Source organism: Propithecus coquereli, unplaced genomic scaffold (assembly GCF_000956105.1).
Source record: "Propithecus coquereli isolate 6110/MARCELLA unplaced genomic scaffold, Pcoq_1.0 Scaffold120, whole genome shotgun sequence".
Lineage (NCBI taxonomy): Eukaryota > Metazoa > Chordata > Mammalia > Primates > Indriidae > Propithecus > Propithecus coquereli.
The window spans coordinates 2,080,350-2,102,125 of record NW_012136081.1 but is presented as its reverse complement, the minus strand read 5'-3'; the positions used below and the strand labels follow the sequence as shown (position 1 = coordinate 2,102,125).

The following is a 21,776-nucleotide window of genomic DNA, read 5'->3' as shown; positions in this document are numbered from 1 at the left end:
GGGGACGGCGGGGCTGGGGCAGCTTCCTGGGTCCCTCTCTTGGCCGTGTGGACCCTGTGGACCAGCAGGGGGCAGTCCCCCCAGGGACTGGGGATTAGACTCCCACCCTGACTGGGTTCTGGGTAGTGCAGCCCAGAGCCCCCCAGAGACCCCGTCTTTCAAGACCAGCTTCTGGCGTCCAGAGAGGGGCAGAGTGTGGCCTGTTACCAAAAACACAGCCTGAGAAGGCTCAGCCGGAACTGAGGGCACTCAGCGGAACCCACAGAAACTCCCAAGGGCGGGCTTGGTTGCAGCCCAGAGAGGGCAGTGTCTTCCCCTGGTCAGTGGTCAAGGAGCCTAGGAAATGATGCCCGAGCCTGTCACCACCCCTGACCCAGGGCCCACGTGTGGAATAGATGAAGGCATCACCCTCCCCATCTTTGCTGGGACGAGTCTGACCCTGGGTGTGTCCTGCATTTGACAGGTGTCTACGGGCTCTGGCACAGACAAGCTCAGGGTGGGCGGACCTGCCGGGGTGGCTGTGCCCTCCCAGGACGATGCTGCAGGAGCGCCCTCTCCTGGTGGGGCAGGGGCCCAACTTCTGGCTTTGCCCTGTAGTTTCTCCATAGCGTTCTACTACAGGCTGGTCCTGGACCTGCAGAGCCTGGGCGGTGACATCTTCCTCCTCCAGGCCCTCTTTGGAGCAGTGGACATCCTGGCCTGGGCCACCACCACCTTCCTGCTCAGGTTCCTTGGCCACCGTGTGATCCAGGCCAGCTTCTAGGCCACGGCTGGCCTGTCCATTCTGGCCAACGTGCTGGGGCCACAAGGTGAGACAGGTGGGCTTCCTGGTGGCAGCCTGGGCACTTGCTTCCCTGCCCACACCCCCTTCCCTGGCCTCAAAGAGGTGTGTCCAGCCACCGTGCAGTGGCTCTGCCCTGGGCTGTGACCCTCACGGCCTCTGCTGCTTGTCCGGTCGCCCCAGCCAGCCCCTGCCCATCTTCCTGATGAAGAAATTGAGGCTCAGAGAGGTGAAGCCAGGAGCCCGAGATCACCTGGCTAGGGAGTGACAGGACCAGGGCCTGAGCAGAATTAAAAGCTGGAGGACGGAGACTGCGGCGGGAGGAAGGGCCTGGCTGGCTGAGGAGGCCTGCAGCTGCCCCAGCGGAGGCAGAAAGGGCGCCACGCAGAGTCGAGTATGAGTGTGAGTGTGTGGGAGCATGAGCGTGTGTGCGCGTGTGTGGGTGTGTGCACACGTGCGTGTGTCAGTATGAGGTGTGTGAGCACGTGTGCGTGTGTGTGAGTGTGCAGTGTGGTGCAAGTGTGTGTCCTCTCGCTGTTGAAGGAGCAGGAGTAATTCGTGTGCAGAGAGCTGGGGAGGCCGCTCGGGCCAGCTTCTGTTTTCTTTCTGAACAAGGCGGTGATGTCCCAAACCCTCTCCATGCCTCCTTTTATAGTTCAGGGTGGGAGTCTGCGGGGACGGGACAGGGACATGTGTCCCATGGTGGCCGCAGAGCAAGGAGGAAGGTGGGAGGAGGGGCAGAGCAAGGACGGAGGGGCAGCAGCGCTCCCAGAACACGTTCAAAGCCTTGCTGTGGGCACCACGCTAGACGTGAGACTCCTCGTAGCGACGTGTGGGGAGGGGAGGCTGAGGCCAGGCCCGCCTGAGAGCAAGCCGGCCAGGAGTCGGGCCCCCCACGGGCAGGCTGCGGGGGCAGGACGAGGCTCCCGAGAACCTGGGCACCCCGGGCCCCTGCTGAGGGCCTGGCGCAGCACACCCTCACCTTCACAGCGAGAAGCACCTCGGACCCAGGGAGCTGCAGGGCCACCCTCAGCAGCCCCTGTGCCCACCACCCTGGCTGCCTGTGGCAACATCTCATCCTGCCCCACGTCTCCCTGGCCCTTGGCAGCCTGGCACCCACCAGCTCTGCCGGGGCCTTGCTAGAGAGCCTAGATCCCACTCCAGGCTGCTGGACTCACCCTGGCAAGGCCTGGGGACCCTCTAGTGTGAACCCCACTCTCGCCCCCCTCCTCTGCCCAGATTTTCAGACCTTGCGCGTGGTCCTCGCTGTGCTGAGATAGGGCTGTTTCGTGACAGGCCTGACCTGCCTCGACATCTACGAGGCCGAGCTCTTCTCGACGGGAGGAAGCTAACACCCAGAGAGCTGGACCGACACGCCTGCAGTCACACGGCTGAGCCCAGGCCCCGACACCCAGGGCCGGCCTCTTTCTGGCACGTTAGGCTCCTACCCCTCCTCTCAACACCCCCATGTCCCTGATATCTTAGCGCCACCAGAGTTACCCCACAGCCTTCTCAGACATCCCACTCAGGGAACCTCCAAGCCCTGCGGTCCCATTCCAGGTGTCTCATCCCACCTTCTCCTACCCGGTGCACACCACGTCCTCACAGCCCCCAAATCCGTTTACCTCTCCTTTGCTCTGGTGGCCACCCCGGTTCCTACCACTATCATAGCTGGTCCCTAAACAGGTCCCTGATATCTGCACTGTCCTCCACACAACAGCCACAGTGCTTACTAAGAAACACAGTTCAAACCAAACCCCCTCTCTGATCAAAACCCTCGAGTGGCTCATGCCGGCGATCACCCTTTTCTCCCTGCAGCCCCCACCACAGGGCCCTGCCTGGCTTGGCCTTCGCGGGCCCCCAGCCTCCTCTCTCGCCACAGTAAACTTTAAAGGATTCAAATCTTACAAAGAATGTTCTTAAATCATCATGAAATTCAATTATAAATCAGTTATAGAAAGATATCTAGGAAACCTCTTCAAACTACACAACACACTTCTAAATAATCTATGGATCAAATATCAAAGGAAATCTCAAAGGAAATTAGAAAATATTTTGAACTGAGTGAAAATGAAAAAATGGCATATCAAAATTTGTGGGATGAAACTAAAGTAGTGATTAGAGGAGAATTTACATCAGAAATGCTGACATTAGAAAAGAGGAAAGGCTCAGCTTCCGCTTAGAAAGTAGAAAGAGGAGAGTTAATTAAAGCATAGTAAGCAGAAAAAAGGAAATAACAAAGAGGAGAAATCATAGAAATAGAAAAATAAAGAAAATCAATGAAACCCAAAGCTGATTCTTTGAGAATATCAATATAATTTATAAACTGTAGCCATAATGATCAGGAAAAAGAGAGAAGACACTCGTTACCAACACTGGAAATGAGAGGAGCAGCATCACTACAAATCCTACAGACATTGAAATGATAATAAGGGATGATATGAGCAATATTTTACCAATAAATTTGACCAATTAAATGAAACTAACGAATTTCTTAAAGGATATAAACTATCAAAGCTCACTCTAGAAGAAACAGATAACCTTATTATAGCCCTGAATCTATTTTAAAAATTGGATTTGTGTTTTAAAACCTTCCCACGGAGAAAACTCCAGGCCCAGATGGTTTCACTGCCAAATATTTACACAAGAAATAATAACAATTCCACACAAGATCTTCCAGAAAATTGAAAACGAGGTAACACTTCCCAATTCATTCTGTGACGCCAGCATTATCCTGATACCAAAACCAGAGAAAGACATTTACAAGAAAAGAAACCTATAAACCAGTATCTCTTATGAATATAGACATAAAAATTCTTAACAACCATTTGGCAAGTCGAATCCGACAATATATGTATATAAAAAGGGGGCAATACATCACTACCAAGTGGATTTTATCACAGGAATGCAGTTAGTTTTCCATTTGGAAATCAAGGTTAACAAATTAAATTATTAATAAACTAAAAAAGAAAAACCATATGTCATCTCAATAGATGCAGAAAGAGTATTTGACAACATTTGACATCCATTCCTGATAAACAGCATTCAGCAAACTAGGAATATAGGGAACTGCTTCAGCCTGATGAAAGACATCTGTGCCCTAAATAGGGCATCCTCTTACCTTAGAGGTAACATCGCGCTTCGTGGGAAAAGAATGAATGCTTTCCCCTTAAGATCAGGAATGAGGCTGGATGTCCACTCTCACCACTTCCATTCAACATTGGTCCTAGTCAGTGCAAGAAGGCAAGCAAAATAAATAAAAGGCATACAGATTAGAAGGGAAGACATAAAACTATCTTTATTTACAGATGATATAATTGTCTATGTAGAAAATCCTAAAGAATCCACAAAAATTTTACTAAAACTAATACATGAGTTTAGCAAGGATGCAGGATACAAGGTCAATATACAAATATCTATTGTATTTCTGTATACTAGTAACTACCAAAAATTAAACATTGTACTACAATACAATTTAATAACAGCATGGAGAAAAAATATGATACCTAGGACTAAATTAAACAAAAAAAGACAAGGCCCATAAACTGAAGACTACAGAACATTGCTGGGAGGAATTAAAGAAGACCTAAATAAATGGAGAGACATACCATGTTAATGGAGGACTCAGTATTATCAAGATATCAATTCTCCAAAATGTAACCTACAGATTCAATGAAATCCCAGCCAAAATGCTAGCAGATTTTTTGGTATAAATTGACAAGCTCATCCTAACATTTATATGAAAATGCAAAGTGCCTAGGCTAGCCAAAATAATTTTGAAAAAGAACAAAGTTGGAGAACTTTCTTTCAATAAAATAGAATCAAGAGTTCAGAAGTAGAGCCATGTGTATATGGTTAATTGATTTTCAATCAGTGTGCCAAATTAATTAAATGAGGAAAGGATAGTCTTTTCAACAAATGATTCTGGAACAATTGGAGAGCCATATACAAAAATGGAAAGAAAGAAAGAAGGAGGGAGAGGAGGAAGGAGAGGGGAAGAAAGGAAAGGAAAGATGGAGAAATTCAACCCTAACTTACACCATATCCAAAAATTAATTTTAACTGTATCATAGACCTAAATGTAAGAGCTAAAATTATAAAATTTTTAGAAGAAAACAGGGGAAAATCTTAGCAACCTTGGGTTTGGCAAATATTTCTTAACTAGGACACTAAAACATGAACTATAAAAGAAAAAATTATATAACGGACTTCATAGAAACTAAAAACTTTTGCTTTCCAAAAGACACTGATAACAAAAATGAAAAGGCAAGCCACAAACTTGAAGAAAATAGTGGAAAAATCTATACCTAACAAATGACTTCTATCAGAAAGTAGAAAGAACGCTTACCACTCGACAATAAAAAAAAAAAATACAGTTTTTAAAATGAGCCAAAGCTTTGAACAAATGCTTCACCAGAGAGGATATATGGATGGCTGATAGGCACGTGAAAAGATGACCAACATCATTAGGAAAATGCAAATTAAAACCATGACAAAATGCCACCACGCACCCACTGGAACAGGAAAAATTGAATAGACCAAGTGCTGCCGCTCATGTGGAACACCGCGGGAACGTAGAGTTGGCCAGGCACTTTGCAAAAGAGCGTGGCAGTCTCCTAAAAAGTTAAACGTACACCCGATCATTCCACGCCTGAATATTTACCAGAAGAAATGGGAACACATGCCCATACAGAGATTTGTACATGAATGTTTATAGCAGCTTTATTTGCAATTCCCAAAAGCTGGAAACAGCCCAAATATGAATCAGCAGATGAACAGATAAACAAACTCCGATCCACCCCACGATGGAATGCTCTTTATATAAAATCCTATGTATATGAAACTCTAGAAATGCAAAGTGATCCATAGTGACAGAAAGCAGATCGGAAGTTTGCCTGAGACGGGCGAGGGGGAGGGGGCCCAGGCCGCTCAGGGACAGTCTGGGGGTGAGGGGTGTTCAATACCTTAATTAGGGAGATGGTTGTGTCAAAAACCTGTTAAACTGTACACTTAAATATGTGTGGTCAGTTATGCTCAAGAAAACTTACAAATTAAAATTTATAATCGAATTTAAAAATGATAATCAAACCCCCACGTACCCACTCCCTAGCTGAAGAAACAGCATGACCAGCCCTTGCCAGCCCCCATGTGGTCCTCCCCAAGGAAACCGCTGTCCTGAATTCTCTTGTTTTTCTCAGAAATGTGCCAACTACTTATATATCCCCCCAAAATATGCTGTTTGGCGACACCAGTGTGGGATCCCCCGTCCTCTGGGACTTATTCTTTCCACTCTGCATCGTGTGTTCCAGGCACACCCTGTGCCCTTGGAGGGGAGGGGGCTGGCGGCGTGGGAGTCCTCGCCTGAGGCTGGGGGTGGGGACTGGCGAGAAAAGAGTAGGGAGGGAGCAGATGGGGAAATGGAGTCAGGCTTCCAGGCACAAGGAGGACCTGCTTGGGTCTGGCCCTGAACTTAAAGTGGGCTCCGTCAGCCGGGCCGTGTGTGTATTTTTCCAGCACATTCGGCTGCTCAGAAAGGACATGGGTTGTCAGAGAACCAGCTGCCTAGAACACAAGCGACGACACTGGCGATAGTCCCTGGGAGGCCTGGCGGCACCCCCTTCCCCGCGTCACTGGGGATGCAGGTCAGACGTCCGCGCGCCTGTGCATGCGCCGATGTGGTGGGACACCCGCCACCTCCCTGGTTTTCTTCCCGAAAACCCGTGGCCCCAGTCTAATCATGGGTTCAATCTTCAGGCCTTGCGAGACCCCTGGGCCCCGTGTGACCCGGTCTCACGGGAACCAGCTGTCCCTTCGCTCATGCCCTCTCGGTACCGCGAACTTGGCAGGTCCTTGCCCACCTCGGAATGCCCGGCTCCTTCCCAGCCGCAGGTGTCAGTGCCTGTCCCCCAGCCCCTGCTGAACGGCCCCGCCCCCTGCCTGTAATTCCACAGCCTCCCAGACTCTGTCTTCGCAAAGGCTGCACTTGCCCCGCCCGCCCTGACACACCTGAACCTGCAAGACAGGTTAGCGGCGCGTGCGTGGCTGCATGGGTACACGCACGCCTGCGTGTCTGCGTGTCCGCTGCTCGTGTGGACACGGGCCGAGGACTACAGTCGTGTTTCCACGGTACAGATCGGCCCAGGAGAGGGACTGGGCAGAGCCAGGAGTCCCGGGGCAGAGGGCGACACCGGCAGGAAATAACCAGGAGCACGCAGCCCGCTGCACCCTCAGCCCGCTGCACCCTCAGCCCGCTGCACCCTCAGCCCGCTGCACCCTCAGCCCGCTGCACCCTCCGAGTTTTGCTCCGACAGCATGGACGGGGAGTGAGTCAGTCATATTTAGCTCTCGAAGGTCCAGTTCTCCGGACATCTGCGATACAAGTGCTCTTTTTAGAAAAATGAGAGGTCTTTGTCTAACCACCAAGCCCACTGGCCATATGCGAAAAGGTCCCCCAGGGTTCACGCAGCCTCCCTAGCTGTGCGCGGGCTGGTGCCTGGTCCTTCAACAGCGTCTTTGATCCCTTCTCAGGTTAAGCTTCTGGAAGCTTCCATGTGTTTCCCACAGGCCTCTGGGTCAAAAATAATGATGGTAATTATAATAGCAGTGCGTATAACGCATTCCCTGCGTACCAGGGACTGTTCTAAGTGATTTACATAAACTAGCTTAGCCCTCGCAAGAGCCTTGTGAGATCAGAACTATTATCATCCCCATTTTACAGAGGAGGAAACTGAGGCACAGAGGGATTAAGCAACTCCCTCAAGGCCACACCGCCGGGGTGGAGCAGGGATTGAAATCCAGGCAGCCTGATTCCGAGTGTGCATAGACCCATTGGCCTGCATTGCCTCTCTTGTTAGGGAGAATTCGTGGGGGCTGGGAAAGCCGTGGCCAGCTCTGGCGACTCTGGTCTCGGTCTGTGTGGCTTCTTTCTTCATCCACAGAAGCAGAAAAGAAAGCTCCCGCTGGCACAGTGTGTTTGCATACCGACAGCCAAACCCCATCGCTGTGTTTTCCGATGAGATGACAGGAATTTTGCCAAAATCTACATCATGCCTTCCCCCGCCCTCCCCACAGCTACACTTGTCCTTGCAGCCACTTAAAATTGCTCCTCTTAACAATAGGCTGCAACTCACAAAATCAAAAGGAGACAGCTCTCTGCTAGAAGGCCAGGCATTCCTAAGAATGTGGCTACACCAGCATGTGACTTCTCCAGTGAAGACGCTGTAATCCCAAAGTCAAGGCAGAGGCCTGTGGGAACCCGCAGCTGGGCAGCAGCTCCAGGGAGGGGCCCCATGGCACAGGCTCCAAGGAAATGGCACTGAGGGCTGGGGGCAGTTTGCACCTAGTCTTGTTAAAATGTGCCAACTGGAAGCGGCCGCTGCGGGCAAGACCCTCCAAGAGCACAGAACGTGCAAAGTTCAACCTGTTTGAGCAGCTCCTGTTCTGACGAGCCTGTTTCCGATGGCTGGTTAACATCTCTCCGTTGGATTTTAACATGAAACATCTTTTTGACACAGCAAGGGGAGCAAAGTCCCTTTGGAGCAGGAAGGCCGGACTCACAGGAGCCGCCAGGCACGTGAAAGGGAAGGCGAGCGGAGCGGCCACTGCTCCCCTTGACCTACTTAGGCAGATCTGCTCCACGGGCCGGGGGACCCCTCTGGCCGGGCCCTGGGAAGCGGGGAGAAGGGTCTGCACGGCGCAGGGCCTGTAGTTAGGGCCTTGGCAGCTCGCGTGAGGGGCCAATTAAAGCCGTGAATATGCTTCCCCAAGTGCTGGCCACCTGCATGAGCTGGTGCTGAGCCAGTGGCCTGTGGCCGTCACCCGCGTTGTCCTCCCCACAAGGCAGCCTCTGCGTGGATGGCGTGACACACAGGTGGCCAGCCATCGCCTGCTCCCAGGGGCCAGCAGCCTTCAGTCCAGAGGAAAATGCATTTTAATTCAAGTGATGCCTGTGAACTCTCTAGAATGGTGCCGGGGAGGGGAAGGAGGGACTGTTGACTGAGTGCTCGCTGGGTGCCGGGCAGGTGCCACACGCGTGCAGCGCAGATGGAAATGGCTGTTCCAGGGGTGACTCTGGAAGTTATCTTGGGGGGAAATTTGCTTTTCTTTTGGGAAAACCTCTTACGGGGCCCCTTAGCTATATAAGTGTAAAGATAGAATCTGGTCCGGAGGGCGAGAGGTCAAGCTGGCAGAGTGAGGAAGTAAGGGCTCCCTTCCCGGCCCGGGGGCTCCATCTAGGGAGGTGCTGGCGCTAGGGGAAGGGGGCCCTGGGGTCCGGGAAGAGAAGACACAAGGGACCCCACGGAGAAGGGGAGGAGCAGGGTGCTGTGGCAGGGGTGCCTGCCAGGTGGCGTTCGGGGCTTCCTGGCACCCCGCTTTGCCGCCCACAAGCCTTTGGCCAACCTTGGCAGTTGGAAACACAGACATTAGAGCTGGACAGATCTGGACTGGAGTCCTGATTCTGCTGCAGAGTCGCTAGGTGCCCTTGGTTCACCTCTCTGAGCCCCGGGTTCAGCATCTGTAAACACGGGTGTAAGAATGGCATATCTAAGTAGGAGGGTTGTCGGAGGGGTTAAATGAGTTAATACAGGAAAAAGACTTAGAACAGTGGCCAATGTGTAGGAAAGACTCAATGACCATTAGCTATCGTCATCATTCATCATCATTTCCCTCACCACCATCGCCACCATCGCCACCATCAGCAGCAGTGGGGTGGGGACTGCTCCAGAGGTGCTGGGGAACAGGAGCGGAAGCAGCACGGAGAGGGGGAATGGGACGGGGGAATGGTGGGCACAGCATTCGGGTAGCCGGAACAGCAAAGGCGGGCAGACGGGCACAGGGCCTGCCAGGAAGGAGTCGGTGCCCTGTGTGGGCCAGGCTCGGGCCACACGATGGAGACAAGCTGGAGGCTGGCAGACCCCTTCAAAGGGACCTGCCCAGAGCTTCTTCCTAGGAATGCTGACCTATCCCAAAGACCCCAGCCCACAGAGAGGAAGGGAGGGAGGAGATGGAGGTTCTGATCCTTCCATAATAGATTTCCGAGCTCCGGGGGACCTTGAGGGGTAAGGGGCGCCAGGCTCACTGAGCAAACCCAGCCCACTTGGCTGCCGCCTTCTCACGCCACCAGCCTGGACCCGCCACCCGCTGGCCTGTGGACCTTGCTGAGTCACGGACAGTAAGCTCTCCTGCCTGCCCTTTCTCCTGCCTGGCCTGGGCCCAGGGGCAGCTGCTGTCACCACAGGACATAGGGGGCTGGGAAGAATCACAAAAAACCTGCTCTAAGATCCAGCCAGAAAGATGTCCACAGTGCACCCCCAAGTCCAAGACAACCGTGTTGACCAACAGTTTGCCTGTGCCCGTTTTCAGAAATGAGGCCACCTTACCAGTGACAATGCCTGATACGCATCAAGCCTGGCTTTAGGCGGGGAGCGATGCTGAGCCCTCCAGCAAGGGGACCCCCTTCACCCCTTTGGTCCTGTTTCCCTCCCCCACGGCGTGTCTTTCCGCAGGCCGCGAGGTAAGGGCAAGGGATTAGCTCTTTCCTCTGCCGCTCCCCCAGGGCCTGGAGCAGCGCCTGGCACGTCATCGACACTCAGTAAAATCTGCTCAAGGAGGGAGTCTCCACGTTAACAAGAAAAGGGCATTTCCTGTCCTCCGAGAGGTACAGGAGATGATTCCACCCATGAGACAAGAAATGGAAACTAGGAAACAAGAACAGGCAGTTATAAAAAGAACCAAACAGTGATTCTGAGACGAAAATTATAAATTCTGAAATTATGATGCCCATGATTTGGGCAATAAAAATCTTCACAGAAGGGCCAAAGAGCAGAGTGGATTCAACCTCAGAGCAGACGGGCGAGCCGGACACGGGAGCCGAGTGTCTCCCACAGGAAGGATGTTGACTCCGTGGACTCTGGCCCGTGTTGGCGTCATGCAGCGTAAGTGTCTGCTCACTCTTTCATTCGGCCCATACTTATCGGGCACTTACATTTCTCCAGGCGATGGGGATACAGCGGCAGACAAAATAGCCATAGTCTCCATGTTCGAGAAGCTTCTAGTGGTGGGAAGCTAGACAAAAACAAAATAAATAAGTAAAATACGCACTGTGATAGATGGTGGTGAGTGCAATGAAGAAAAGAGAAGCAGGAGAAAGAACTAGGGGTGCCAGGGGTGGGGGCAGCTAAAGTTTAAGTAGGGCGTCATGGGAGTCCTCACTGAGAACGGGACCGCTTAACAAAAACTTGAAGGAAGTGAGCCGCGGGGGTCACTGGGAGACGAGGGCTCCCAGCAGGAGGAACAGCATGTTCAAAGACCCTGCGGCAGAGACGCACCTGGCACATCCGAGGGACAGCAAGGAGGCCGTGGGGCTGCAGTGGGTGGGGGTGAGGGCAGGTGGAGATGAGCCGGGAGAGGTAATTGAGGGCGGGTCCTTGTGAAGACTTTGGCTTCTACTCTGAGTTAGATGAGGAGACGCTGGCAGGTTTTGAGCACAGAAGCGCGTGGTCTGACTGACGTAAAACGGGAATCCCTCCATCTGTGCGTGGAAGGTGGACTATAAGGGCTCACAGTAGGAAGCAGGGAGGCCAATGAAGAGGCCACTGCAATAATCCAGGGGACGCGCGATGGTGGCTTAGGCCGAGGCGGTGGCAGGGGAGGAGGTGAGAGGTGAGCATGTCGTGGGCAGGTTTTGAAGGCAGAGCCAGCGGGGTGTCCTGGGCAACAGTGTGGGGTGAGAAGGGAAGAGAAGAGTCAGAGATGGCTCCAGAGTATCGTCCCGAGCGACTGGGTGGATGGAGTTCCCAAAGACAGACATGGGGACGTTGGAGGAGAAGCCCTTTTGGGGGCACTCAGCTCCAGCCGTGCGGAGAGTGAGAGTTCACTGGCCACCTAACACCAGGCGGTTGGATTGAAAGTGCAGTATTCCAAGAAGAGGTCCAGGCTGAAGATGTGAACGGACCAGATGACAGAGCAGAAGGCCAAGGACTGAGCCCTGTGACGCCCACCATGAAGGGTTGGGGGAGAAGAGGAGGAACAGGCCAAGGAGACCGAGGAGAACCAGGGGAGTCCTCGGGGCCCAGGGAAGAAGGCGTCTTCGGGGGGAGAAGGATCAGAGACTGATGAGCACTGAAAATGTCACCGAGTCTAGCAGCGTGGAGGCCACTGGTGACAGTGGGACGGGGCAAAAAGTTGATCGGCATGAATCCCGTAACGAATGGGAAGAGAGAAACTGGAGATAAGTGTCAGTGATCCTTTCATAGAATCTCGCTGCAGACGGAAGCAAAGAAGGTGGGCAGAAGCTGAAGCGGGAAAGGGATTCACAGGAAGGACTGGAGGGAAAAATGGCGTATTTCTACCCTGATGGGCGTTACCCAGTAGAGAGGGGGAATGACGGCCAGAGGGAGAAGAGAGACTTGAGCAGGCGAAGGGGGAGGCTGCAGGCGCACAGTGAGGGGATGGTGTGGGGAGAGAGAACGGGGCAGGGGAGACAGATGTGGGGGCACTGAGGCGGGTGGGCTGGTGCGAGAATTAGACTGCTGGCTTCTGATGGCTTCTATTTTCTTAGCCAAATAAGAAGGGAGGCCATCTATTGAGAGGGAGAATGGAGGAGGAGGTGGTATAAAATAGCCCCTAGTTTGTGTGTTCAAATATAAGAATAACAGAAACAAAACATACAACTGACAACCCAAGACAGCAGAAAAATACAACAAGAAGACTCAACAGATTCAGTAGAAAATAGGAACAAGGAAACAAAGATTTAGAGGGAAAATATAGTAAACAAGAAAATATATTGTAAGTCCCAACATGTCAGTAATCACAATAAATGTGAACAGGTTAAAATCACTAATTAAAAGTCAGAGGCTTTCCTTTTGGATTTTACAAAAGGAGATGTTAAGCTTATTTAGCAGCCCAGGCTGATGAAACTGAACATACAAGTTACTAAAACAAAGTCTGCGTGTATTTACACCAAAATGTAAACGTGATGATTACTGGTTGATGAATTTAACAGTGATCTTTATTTTAACTATATTTTTCAATACCTCTGAACTTTGGGGGGAGGTATGTAAATTAATTTTATAGTCAGGAAAAGATGGAAAATGTTTTGAAAACCTCTCATGCACTTTAGCAAGTCTTCGTGGAGATTCCATTTGCTGTCCAGTCAGTGCTGGGTTCCAAAGAGGCTCTAAAGGGGTCACTGCCTGCCAGGAAGTGGCTGGAAATACGACCAGAAGGACCATAATAGGAGAGTGCAGGACAGCGTGAAAATGGGGCTCCATGGATGACTCTGAGCCTCGAGCATAGGCGGGAATAAGCAAAGAGAGCCCGCTGGAGAAGAGGCACCTGTAGGTCATGCAGGATGTGGCCCAAGGGCAGGCCTGGAGACAGCAGTGCAGGTTATGGGGACAGCATGAGCAAGGGCAGGACCCCAGCAGGCCAGCACAGGGCACATGGTGGGAAGCTGATGACTTGGAGCACAGAGTCCAGGGAGGCGAAGAGGTTGTGCTTGGTGGGCTACGGGAAGGGACAGAGGGAGGGGCGGGTAAGGCAGAAAGAAGCAGATGGGAGGGGAGCCATTCCTCAGATGGGCAGTCTTATGCCCAGAGCACATGAGAATAAACGGCTGGGTTGCGGTCACTGCTGCATTGCACACATGTGCACGCACACACACTTGTGTGAACATGTGTGCACACTCATGTACACAGGCGTGCACACACTTTTCTGCTGCTTTGTGTTCTCTGGCTCTTTAGCCTGGAGAATTAATTGCCCTAACCAGAGGGGCTCCCATGGCCCCGGTCCAGCCTTTCCCGAGCCCCAGTGCACACTGCGGCCAGCCCCTGCCAGGGAGACATCACTGGCTGTCGTTCACTGGGAGCTCCCTTGGCTTTTAAGCAGGAGTTGACCTGAGGGTTTGCAGTGTAGAGGCAGGAAGCCCAGGGAGGGGACAGCTGCGGTGTGGGAGGGGTGGGGAGAAGGGATGTTAGGAGGCAAAACGGGCAGGGCCTGAACAGACACTGGCTTCTGGGTTGGGATCCACGATGGGAGGCCACAGCCAAGGCAGGGCTCCCGGGAGGAGTAGAACTGGGGAGGGGACAGGGATCCTGGGGTGGCTTTGGGCACACACACTGAGCTTGGGGAAGCTCTGAAGGCTTCGGGAGAGGGTACCGGCGGAGGAAGGTGGGACAGGAGAGCAGCCACGGCAGGCGAGTGGCGGCGAGGCTGGGCCGGCTGGGCAGCAGCCTGGGGGCTGGGCTGGCTGCCCCCGACACTGGCCGCACACAAAGGTCGCACAGCTGCCCCAGCCCCGGGATCAGGGGTGTGCCGGTCTGCTTTCTCCTGGTCACCCTGTGAGTGGGCGGGGCACCAGGAGGGGTGGGCAGGTACCCCAGTGAGCTCAGCCCAGGTGCCCCCCAGATCTGTCAAAGACCAGGCCGGGGCAGCCCCTGCAGGGCCGGAGCATCGCTGTTCTTTCGCATTGGTGCCTCCCTCAAGGCCGAGTTAAACTTTGACCAAGGAAATGATTACTAAACCCTACTCCGTAAGTGTCACCTGGTGACACTTTAATTCCAGTCCTGGTGACTTCAGTCTCCACCTTCCCCGTGTTCCAAATTTAGCTTTTCCTGGAGGTTTGGAGCAGCTGCGTCTCTGGAGGAATGTTGGTGGCCTCAGGATCACACCACAAGGCCTCAGGTCCCAGTTGGAGCCACCCCAAGTGACAGCCAGTGGGCAGATGCCCAGAGAGCCCGAGTCTTCGGAGCCGGTGGGCCCTGACGTGCTCCTGGCTGCCCAGCGGGGGACGCTGCCGTGGGGCGAGCCGGCCCGTCGTGTCGGCCCCTTTGCCCTGGGCCAGCCCCTGTGAAGTGGGCACCTCCTCTGGGCCCCTCGGGCGGGCTCCATGGCATTTTCTGAACTCCTGGACAGAGTGGGCGGCCTGGGCAGGTACCAGGCTCTCCAGACGGTGGCTCTGGTGCTCCCTATCATGTGGCTCGTTTCTCAGACCATGCTGGAGAACTTCGCGGCGGCCGTGCCCAGCCACCGCTGCTGGGTGTCCCTCCTGGATAACGGCACCTCCCAGGTCAGTGTCCTGGACCCCGAGACCCTCCTGGCCGTCTCCATCCCACCCGGCCCCAACCAGGGGCCCCACCAGTGTCGCCGCTTCCGCCAACCACAGTGGCAGCTCCTGGACCCCAACGCCACAGCCACCAACTGGAGCGAGGCGGCCACGGAGCCGTGCCTGGATGGCTGGGTCTACGACCACAGCACCTTCACCGCCACCATCGTGACCAAGGTGAGGGCCACCCCCACCCCCGCCCCAGCTCCTGGCACCTTGCAGGGCAGAGTCACAGATCACAGTTGGCTGAACTCAAAATGGGCCCATCTTGGGAGGGACCCAGCTCCCCAGGCCTCACTCACTCTCGGCAGGCTCTCAGCCCTCGTTGGCCACGTGGTCCTGCAGGGGAGTGGGTAGCAGGAGTCAGTCTACGGGCAAGGATGGCCCCCAGGCTCCTGGAAGTGCCAGGGGCACCCGAGTGGGCCCCTCTGGACATTGGCACCTGGATGCCTCTCTGGCCTTACTCAGTCCTGGCCCTGCTCACACTGCTTGGCTGTGACTCCAGGCAACTCAGTCACAGGGGGACTCAGTGACAAGTCACTGCATTCCACAAGGCTGAAGCACACAAGGTACAGGGCAGCACGAGGCTGTTTCACAGACAGGCATCGGTCAAGTCCGGGCCTCTTTGTAAAGAACAGGAGGGAAGCAGCCTCTGGGGGAGGGGCCGAGTGTCAGCTCAGGTGGCTGCTGCCCAGTGGAGCGGGGGAAGGGGGACCCTCTTGGCAATAGGGAGCCATGGAAGCCCCTAGGTAAGGGGTGACAGGATGCTCCTCACAAGGCCAAGCTATGCCCATAGGTGCCCTCACTGTTCCATGGGGCCCTGCTCTACGACCCTAGGGGTCACTAGGCCAGCCACCCACACCCAGCTCCCTGGGGGCCGCCCATCTGGCTCCTCCTTCCCTACCCTGGGGCTGTCACGGCCTGCTGAGCTCAGCCCCCTCCTCTCCCACCAGTGGGACCTGGTGTGTGACTCTCAGGTCCTGAAGCCCATGGCCCAGTCCATTTACCTGGCCGGGATGATGGTGGGAGCTACCCTCAGTGGCCCAGCCTCAGACAGGTGGGTACCCTGGGTCCGGGCAGGTCCCCTTGCCCCTCGCTGCCCCCACTCTCCTAGGCCCCTGGCCCTTACTGACCCCAGACTGGCCTCTCGCGGCCAGGTCTAGAAAGTTCCCTACTTGCCAGGTGTGGGTCTTTGACCTGCCAGCAGCCGTGCCACCTAAACAAGTCTCACACCCTCTCTGAGCCTGGGGTTGACCAAGTCTACTCTGTACTCTGTGGTCTGTAGAAAATCACTGCTTCCCACCAAACATCACCGCTAAGTCCTGCTGGGCCTCACCCCTGCCTTTAGCTGCTGGCTGAGTGCGCCCGGTGACAGGGACTCACGCCCGGCTGAGCATGCCTTGGGCTCCGACCTCAGGGACTCTCCTTATGCTCACGAGCCTTCCCTGGGTGGAGAATGTGGGTCTGGCCCTGAGTGGCCTTCAGTGTCCCCTGCAGGTCAGTGGGCAACCACAGGGCGGGCTCTTGGTGGTTCAGACCCTCACGGCCGGTGCCACGGCAAGCCACAAACCCCTCCCCTCCCGGCGTGTGTGCCACAGGTTCGGGCGCAGGCTGGTGCTGACCTGGAGCTACCTTCAGATGGCCATGTCGGGTACAGTGGCCGCCTTGGTCCCCACCTTCCCCCTGTACTGCCTGTTCCGTTTCCTGGTGGCCTGTGCCCTCTCGAGCGTCATGATGAACACAAGCACCCTCTGTAGGTCCCCGACCTGGTGCCATGCAGGGGGGTGCTCTATGCGGGCTCCAGGGTGACCCCCTCAGTCTTCTTGCAGTGATAGAGTGGACGTCGGCACAGGCCCGAGCCTCGGTGATGACCTTGAACTCTCTGGGCTTCAGCGTAGGCCAGGTCCTGCTGTCTGCAGTGGCCTATGGCGTGCGGGACTGTTCGATGCTGCAGCTGTTGATCTCGGCCCCCTTCTTCCTCTGCTTTGTGTATTCATGGTGGGTGCCACGCCCCGCGCCGCTCCTGGGAGGAGACCCTGCTCACTCTCCACCCGGGAGAACGGAAGACTCTCCTTTCCCTGGGACAGAGCGCTGGGTGCGCTGCTGGCCGGGGGTTCGTGGGCTGGAGGAGAGCTGGGAGGGGCCTGGCACGGGGGCTCAGAACACTCCACCTGGGGCTCAGGTGCCCAGGAGGCTTCCCCTGCTCCTCCCAGGTGCCTCCCTCTCCTACTCAGCCTTCCCCCTCCCTCCTCGTTCCCATCACTTCCTGGTCCATTCCGGCCTGTCCCTGCCTGCCTTGGCAGCGTGCTGCAGGCTCATTTTCTGAGCGCCCCCCTCTGTGCCAGGCATGGCAGCACTAGGCCAGGCTGGGCGTGGGATACAAAGATACCACACACACGCACACACACACACACGCATACACACACACACAAACACACACACACAGACACAGCACAGCCGCAGTCTGCCTCATAGACAGACATTACTGATGCATGTGTCTGTCTTCTAGAGAAGAGGGGGCAGGGCCCAGTCATCAGAGGGGACTCCACAGTCCCCACGCAGGGCTGGCAGGTATAGGAGGTTGGGAAATGTCTGCACTGCCCTGAAATAAATCAAGCATGGCCCTTGCCAAGCACCAGTGGGCACACAGAAACTATTTGTTGGATGGGTGGATGGGTGATGGGTGGATGGGTGGATGGATGATGAGTGAGTTGGATCCATCCATCCCACAGAAGGCCGGCTGAGCTTGGCTCGCTGCACACACGGGCCCTGCACTCAGTAGCTGCTCGGCCATCGTGGCCGCTGCAGAAAGCACAGCCGAGGCCCAGCGAAGGGCAGGCGCCTGCACCCGCGCCAGGAGGAAGGCTGACTTCACAAATCACTCCCAACCCAACAGCTTGGAGAGGAGGAACAATTAATTCACAGATACTCCTCAGAGCAGGAGATGAGTACATCTTAGGCAGTGGCTCTGCAGGGAGGCCATCGTGCCCGCCAGTGGCCTTCTGGCATGGCAGATTGGCCCCCATCACCAAGAGGGTGGAGGATGGAGGGTAAAGGTCAGGGATGTGGATTCCAGGGCACCCCTCCTGGTTCTCCTACACTGACACTGGACCCCTGTTTTGCAAGCCCCAGCATAGCAGGGGACCTGGAAGCCTTGCAGACTGTGGTACTGCAGCCAGTGGGGGTTCTTACTGCACCCAGGCCCACATGGGCCCGCTTCCTGGTGAGGCAGGGCAAGGGCTGTGGTGTGGGGAGGGAGGCAGAAGGGGACAACAGAGTGGCTGCCACAGGCCACAGCACCCTTGACTGCCCATCCACAGACCTCAGCCTCCCTGAGCCTGGGGCCTGTGGGCACCAGGGAGGCTACCCCTGTGGGCAGAGAGGACAGAGGGCAGTGAGGCTGGTGCAGACCAGGCCTTAGGGGCCACAGGCAGTGGCCATCCCATGCCCCCTCCATGGCAGGTGGCTGGCAGAGTCGGCACAATGGCTCCTCTCCACTGGCAGGCCTGACCGTGGCCTACATGAGCTTCGGAGGGTGGCTGCCATCAACGGGAAGAGGGCAGCAGGGGACACCCTGACCATCGAGGTAAGGTGGGACTGGGCCTTTCCCCAGGCCTGGCCCCTTGGACGCTCAGGGTCCCCTGGTAAGAGGGTCTCAGGGAGGAGGGCTGCCTGACACCCTCAGTGCCAACAGCCGCCCCCACCCCACAGGTCCTGCTCTCAGCCATGCAGGAGGACTCGAGTGTGGACCAGGCTCCTTCCAGCCTGGGCACCCTGTTCTGCACGCCCGGATTGCGCCTGCGGACCTGCGTCTCCACACTGTGCTGGTACGTGCCCTCCAGCCCTGCCCCGCCCAGGCCACAGCCTCCACCTCTGGTTGCCCTGGGCTGCTGGCAGCCGGGGACCTGGAATCGGCTGGCTGCCAGGCCTGGGCTTCTGCTGGCTCTCCTGCCGGTTCCCCACCCCCGCCCTGGAGGGAGGGCCTGTTCAGTGGCAGCTGGAGCCATGGAGGGGACATAGTCACTCCCAGACACAGCCCCCAAACAGAGAGGGAGGGAGAAACACCCTGGCTTCTCCCCGCCTCCCGCCCTGGCCTCTCGCCAGTGCCTCCCATCGACCAAACCCAGCGGGAAGCCACGTTGGCGAGGGGACCTGAGAGAGCCTCCCCCACCACACAGAGCCAGCAGCAGAAGGGCCAGGGAATCCGATCTGAGAAGCAACAAGCAAGTGAGCAGCCCGCTCCCCACCCTGATCCCCTGCCCGCCGCCCCCAGGTTCGCCTTTGGCTTCACGTTCTACGGCCTGGCCATGGACTTGCAGGGCCTGGGCAGCAACATCTTCCTGCTCCAGGTGCTCATTGGGGTGGTGGACATCCCAGCCAAGGCAGGCGCCCTGCTGCTGCTGGGCTGCCTGGGCCGCCGCCCCTTGCAGGCCCTGTCGCTGGTGCTGTCGGGGGCCTGCATCCTGGCCAACACGCTGGTGCCCCACGGTAAGCAAGCGCCCGGCTCCCTTAGCTGGGGGGCTTGAGCCGGGGACAGAGACCCCTGGCCCCTCCTCAGAGGCTGCTGGACCAGAGCAGGGCCCAGTTGGGAAGGAGGCTGCCGGGGCCGGTAGGGAGAGATGGCGGTCCCTGCGCGAGGGCAGCGGGTCAGAGTGGAGGGGGCAGCATCGGGAAAGGGTGTGGAGATACGATGAGAACTGAGGGACGGATTGCAAGGGAGGGACACGGGGTTGAGGGCATCTGGGTAGGAGCAGATGAGGGGCATGAGGTCATTTAAGACGATGCACATGTGGGGCCTGGAACACCCAGGTGGAGATGACTCACAAACACTGGAGAGAAGCCCCTAGGCTGAAGGGAGCCCCCGTCTAGCCCTGGGCCCCCACCTGCCCCGCCAACCCCATGCCTATCCACAGAGCTGGGGGCCTTACGTTCAGCCCTGGCCGTGATGGGGCTGGGGTGCATGGGGTCCGCCTTCACCTGCATCACCATCTACAATGGCGAGCTCTTCCCCACGGTGCTCAGGTGAGGCTGTGCCTGGGCCCCAGGAGAGGGGTGCTCTGGGCCGGGACGCCGGGTGGGCGTGGCTTCCCCAGACCCTGATGTTCATGTCACGCATCTCCCTTCCGTGTGGTCTCAGGGCTGCCTGACCCCCTGGGCCTCCCAGTGCTCACAGGAGCATCTGCACCCACAGGATGAGGGCTGTGGGCCTGGGCCAGATGGCATCCCGCGGAGGAGCCTTCCTGGGGCCTCTGGTCCGGCTGCTGAGCACGCACGGGCCCTTGCTACCCCTGCTGGTGTATGGGACGGTGCCAGTGCTGAGTGGCCTGGCCACGCTGCTGCTGCCCGAGACCCGGAATCTGCCCCTGCCCGACACCATCCAAGATGCGCAGAACCAGTGAGTGGATCAGGCCTGGAACCACTCCTCCCTCCCTCCAGGGTGGCCTGGACACCCACCCTCGTCAGCATCAGCTGATAGAGGGGGGCGGCAGAGGCCCAGAGAAGGATAGGACTGGCCCAGGGTCACGCAGCATATGTCCGGGAGAGTGGAGACTCAGGGCTGGGTCTCCGGCTGACAATGTGGGCTTTGTTCTCTGACCTTCACTCCACCATTCGAGGCACAAGTGGCCCAGCTAGCTACCCACGGGTCCACCTCCGGAGAGGCCAAGGGGAAGGGAGCGGGTAGCCCTTTGTGAGGGGGGATCCGGGGTGTGACGGCCGTTGTCGGGAGCCCGCCCCAGCCCCACACTCTACCACTGAAGCCCTCTGCTGGCCGACAGGCTGTCACTGCCCACCATCCTGTGCTCCGGGAGCTGACTCCTGGGCCCCCGAGAGCCTGAGTCCTCAGGATGGACACAGGGCAAGGGTCAGGGTCACTCCACACCCTGAGACACACTCCCATGTGCTTCCTGAACAGGACAGTAAAGAAAGCCACACACCGCACACGGGGGCGCCCCGTCCTGCATTCCACACAGCTCTAGCCTCCCGGGAAGCCCGCCACGGGTCAGAGGAGGAGGAGGAGGAGGAGGAGGAGGCTTCTTCTGTCCTCTGGAGAGGGCAGGGGAAGCACAAAGGCCTCATCTCAGGGGGCCAGTGGCTGCCCTCTGGGCCCTCACTCTCCCACCTGGCTGTCCCTCCTGCCCCCTCGCTGTCTGAGGAGCCCCCTTCAACACCGATGGGGCAACGGGCGGCTTGGCTGGCAGGAGGCGCTGGTGTGCCATCGCCCCGACACTCCCTCATGGCGGTGAAGAGGAGAGGGCCCAGGCCTAGGGGAAGGGGCCGGCCCTGTCGACCCCGCCCCATGCTGCCTCCTCCCTGCCCGCTGCCACCCGTCCAGCTGCAGAGCTGGGAACTGACCCTCACCCGCGGTCGAGACCTCCCCTGGCTCTGCACGAGCAGTGGTCTCAGCTCCTCAGGCTCACACGGAGGCCCCTCCCCACGCCTCTCCACACCCCAGCCACACGCCCGCCACGCCCTCTGCCTGCGGTGCCCCCTACCCTCATGCCCACCAAACTGCACTCGGCCTCCCAGAGCCAGGACAGCGACCCTCCTTCAGGGGTCCAGGGCCAGGCCGGAGGCACTAGTGAAACTCTCACCCGTGGTCACCGCTACGCACTGTCTCCTCCCACCCTGTCAGCCTGCAAGTTCCCGTTGCCCCATGTCCCCGCTCCCACACGGGGCCAGGCCAGAGGCACATTGGTGCGAGAACGGACTAAAGAGTGAATAAAGGAACGAATGAGCGGATGCCCCCCAAGCCTCCAGCCGTGCCAGAAATGCACACCGGGATCCCCCAGGGTTGGGGAAGGAGGAACGTGCGGGGGCTCCTTGCCAGGGGACGCCTTTCCCAGGCCAGTTTTCTGCCCCACGGGGCAGGCTGCAGGGGCCGTGCTGGGC

The 21,776-nt window shown here is 56.7% G+C and overlaps 2 protein-coding genes across 2 annotated transcripts in view; both read left to right on the top strand.

The window, feature by feature from the left end:
- Nucleotides 1-2,133, top strand: part of LOC105826722 (solute carrier family 22 member 11-like) — a 13,181-nt gene extending 11,048 nt beyond the window's left edge. Inside the window, 2 exon segments of the mRNA XM_012664743.1 lie at nucleotides 598-809; nucleotides 2,021-2,133. Of these exon segments, the coding sequence (XP_012520197.1) occupies nucleotides 598-809; nucleotides 2,021-2,133 (325 nt within the window).
- Nucleotides 2,134-14,669: 12,536 nt separating this feature from the next.
- SLC22A12 (solute carrier family 22 (organic anion/urate transporter), member 12) lies at nucleotides 14,670-20,322 on the top strand. Its single transcript, XM_012665261.1, is given in 9 exon segments — nucleotides 14,670-15,062; nucleotides 15,839-15,942; nucleotides 16,484-16,676; nucleotides 16,678-16,883; nucleotides 18,348-18,471; nucleotides 18,597-18,712; nucleotides 19,159-19,373; nucleotides 19,799-19,907; nucleotides 20,077-20,322. Coding segments are annotated over 9 exon segments (1,668 nt in total). The 3' UTR covers nucleotides 20,285-20,322.
- Nucleotides 20,323-21,776: the final 1,454 nt, after the last annotated feature.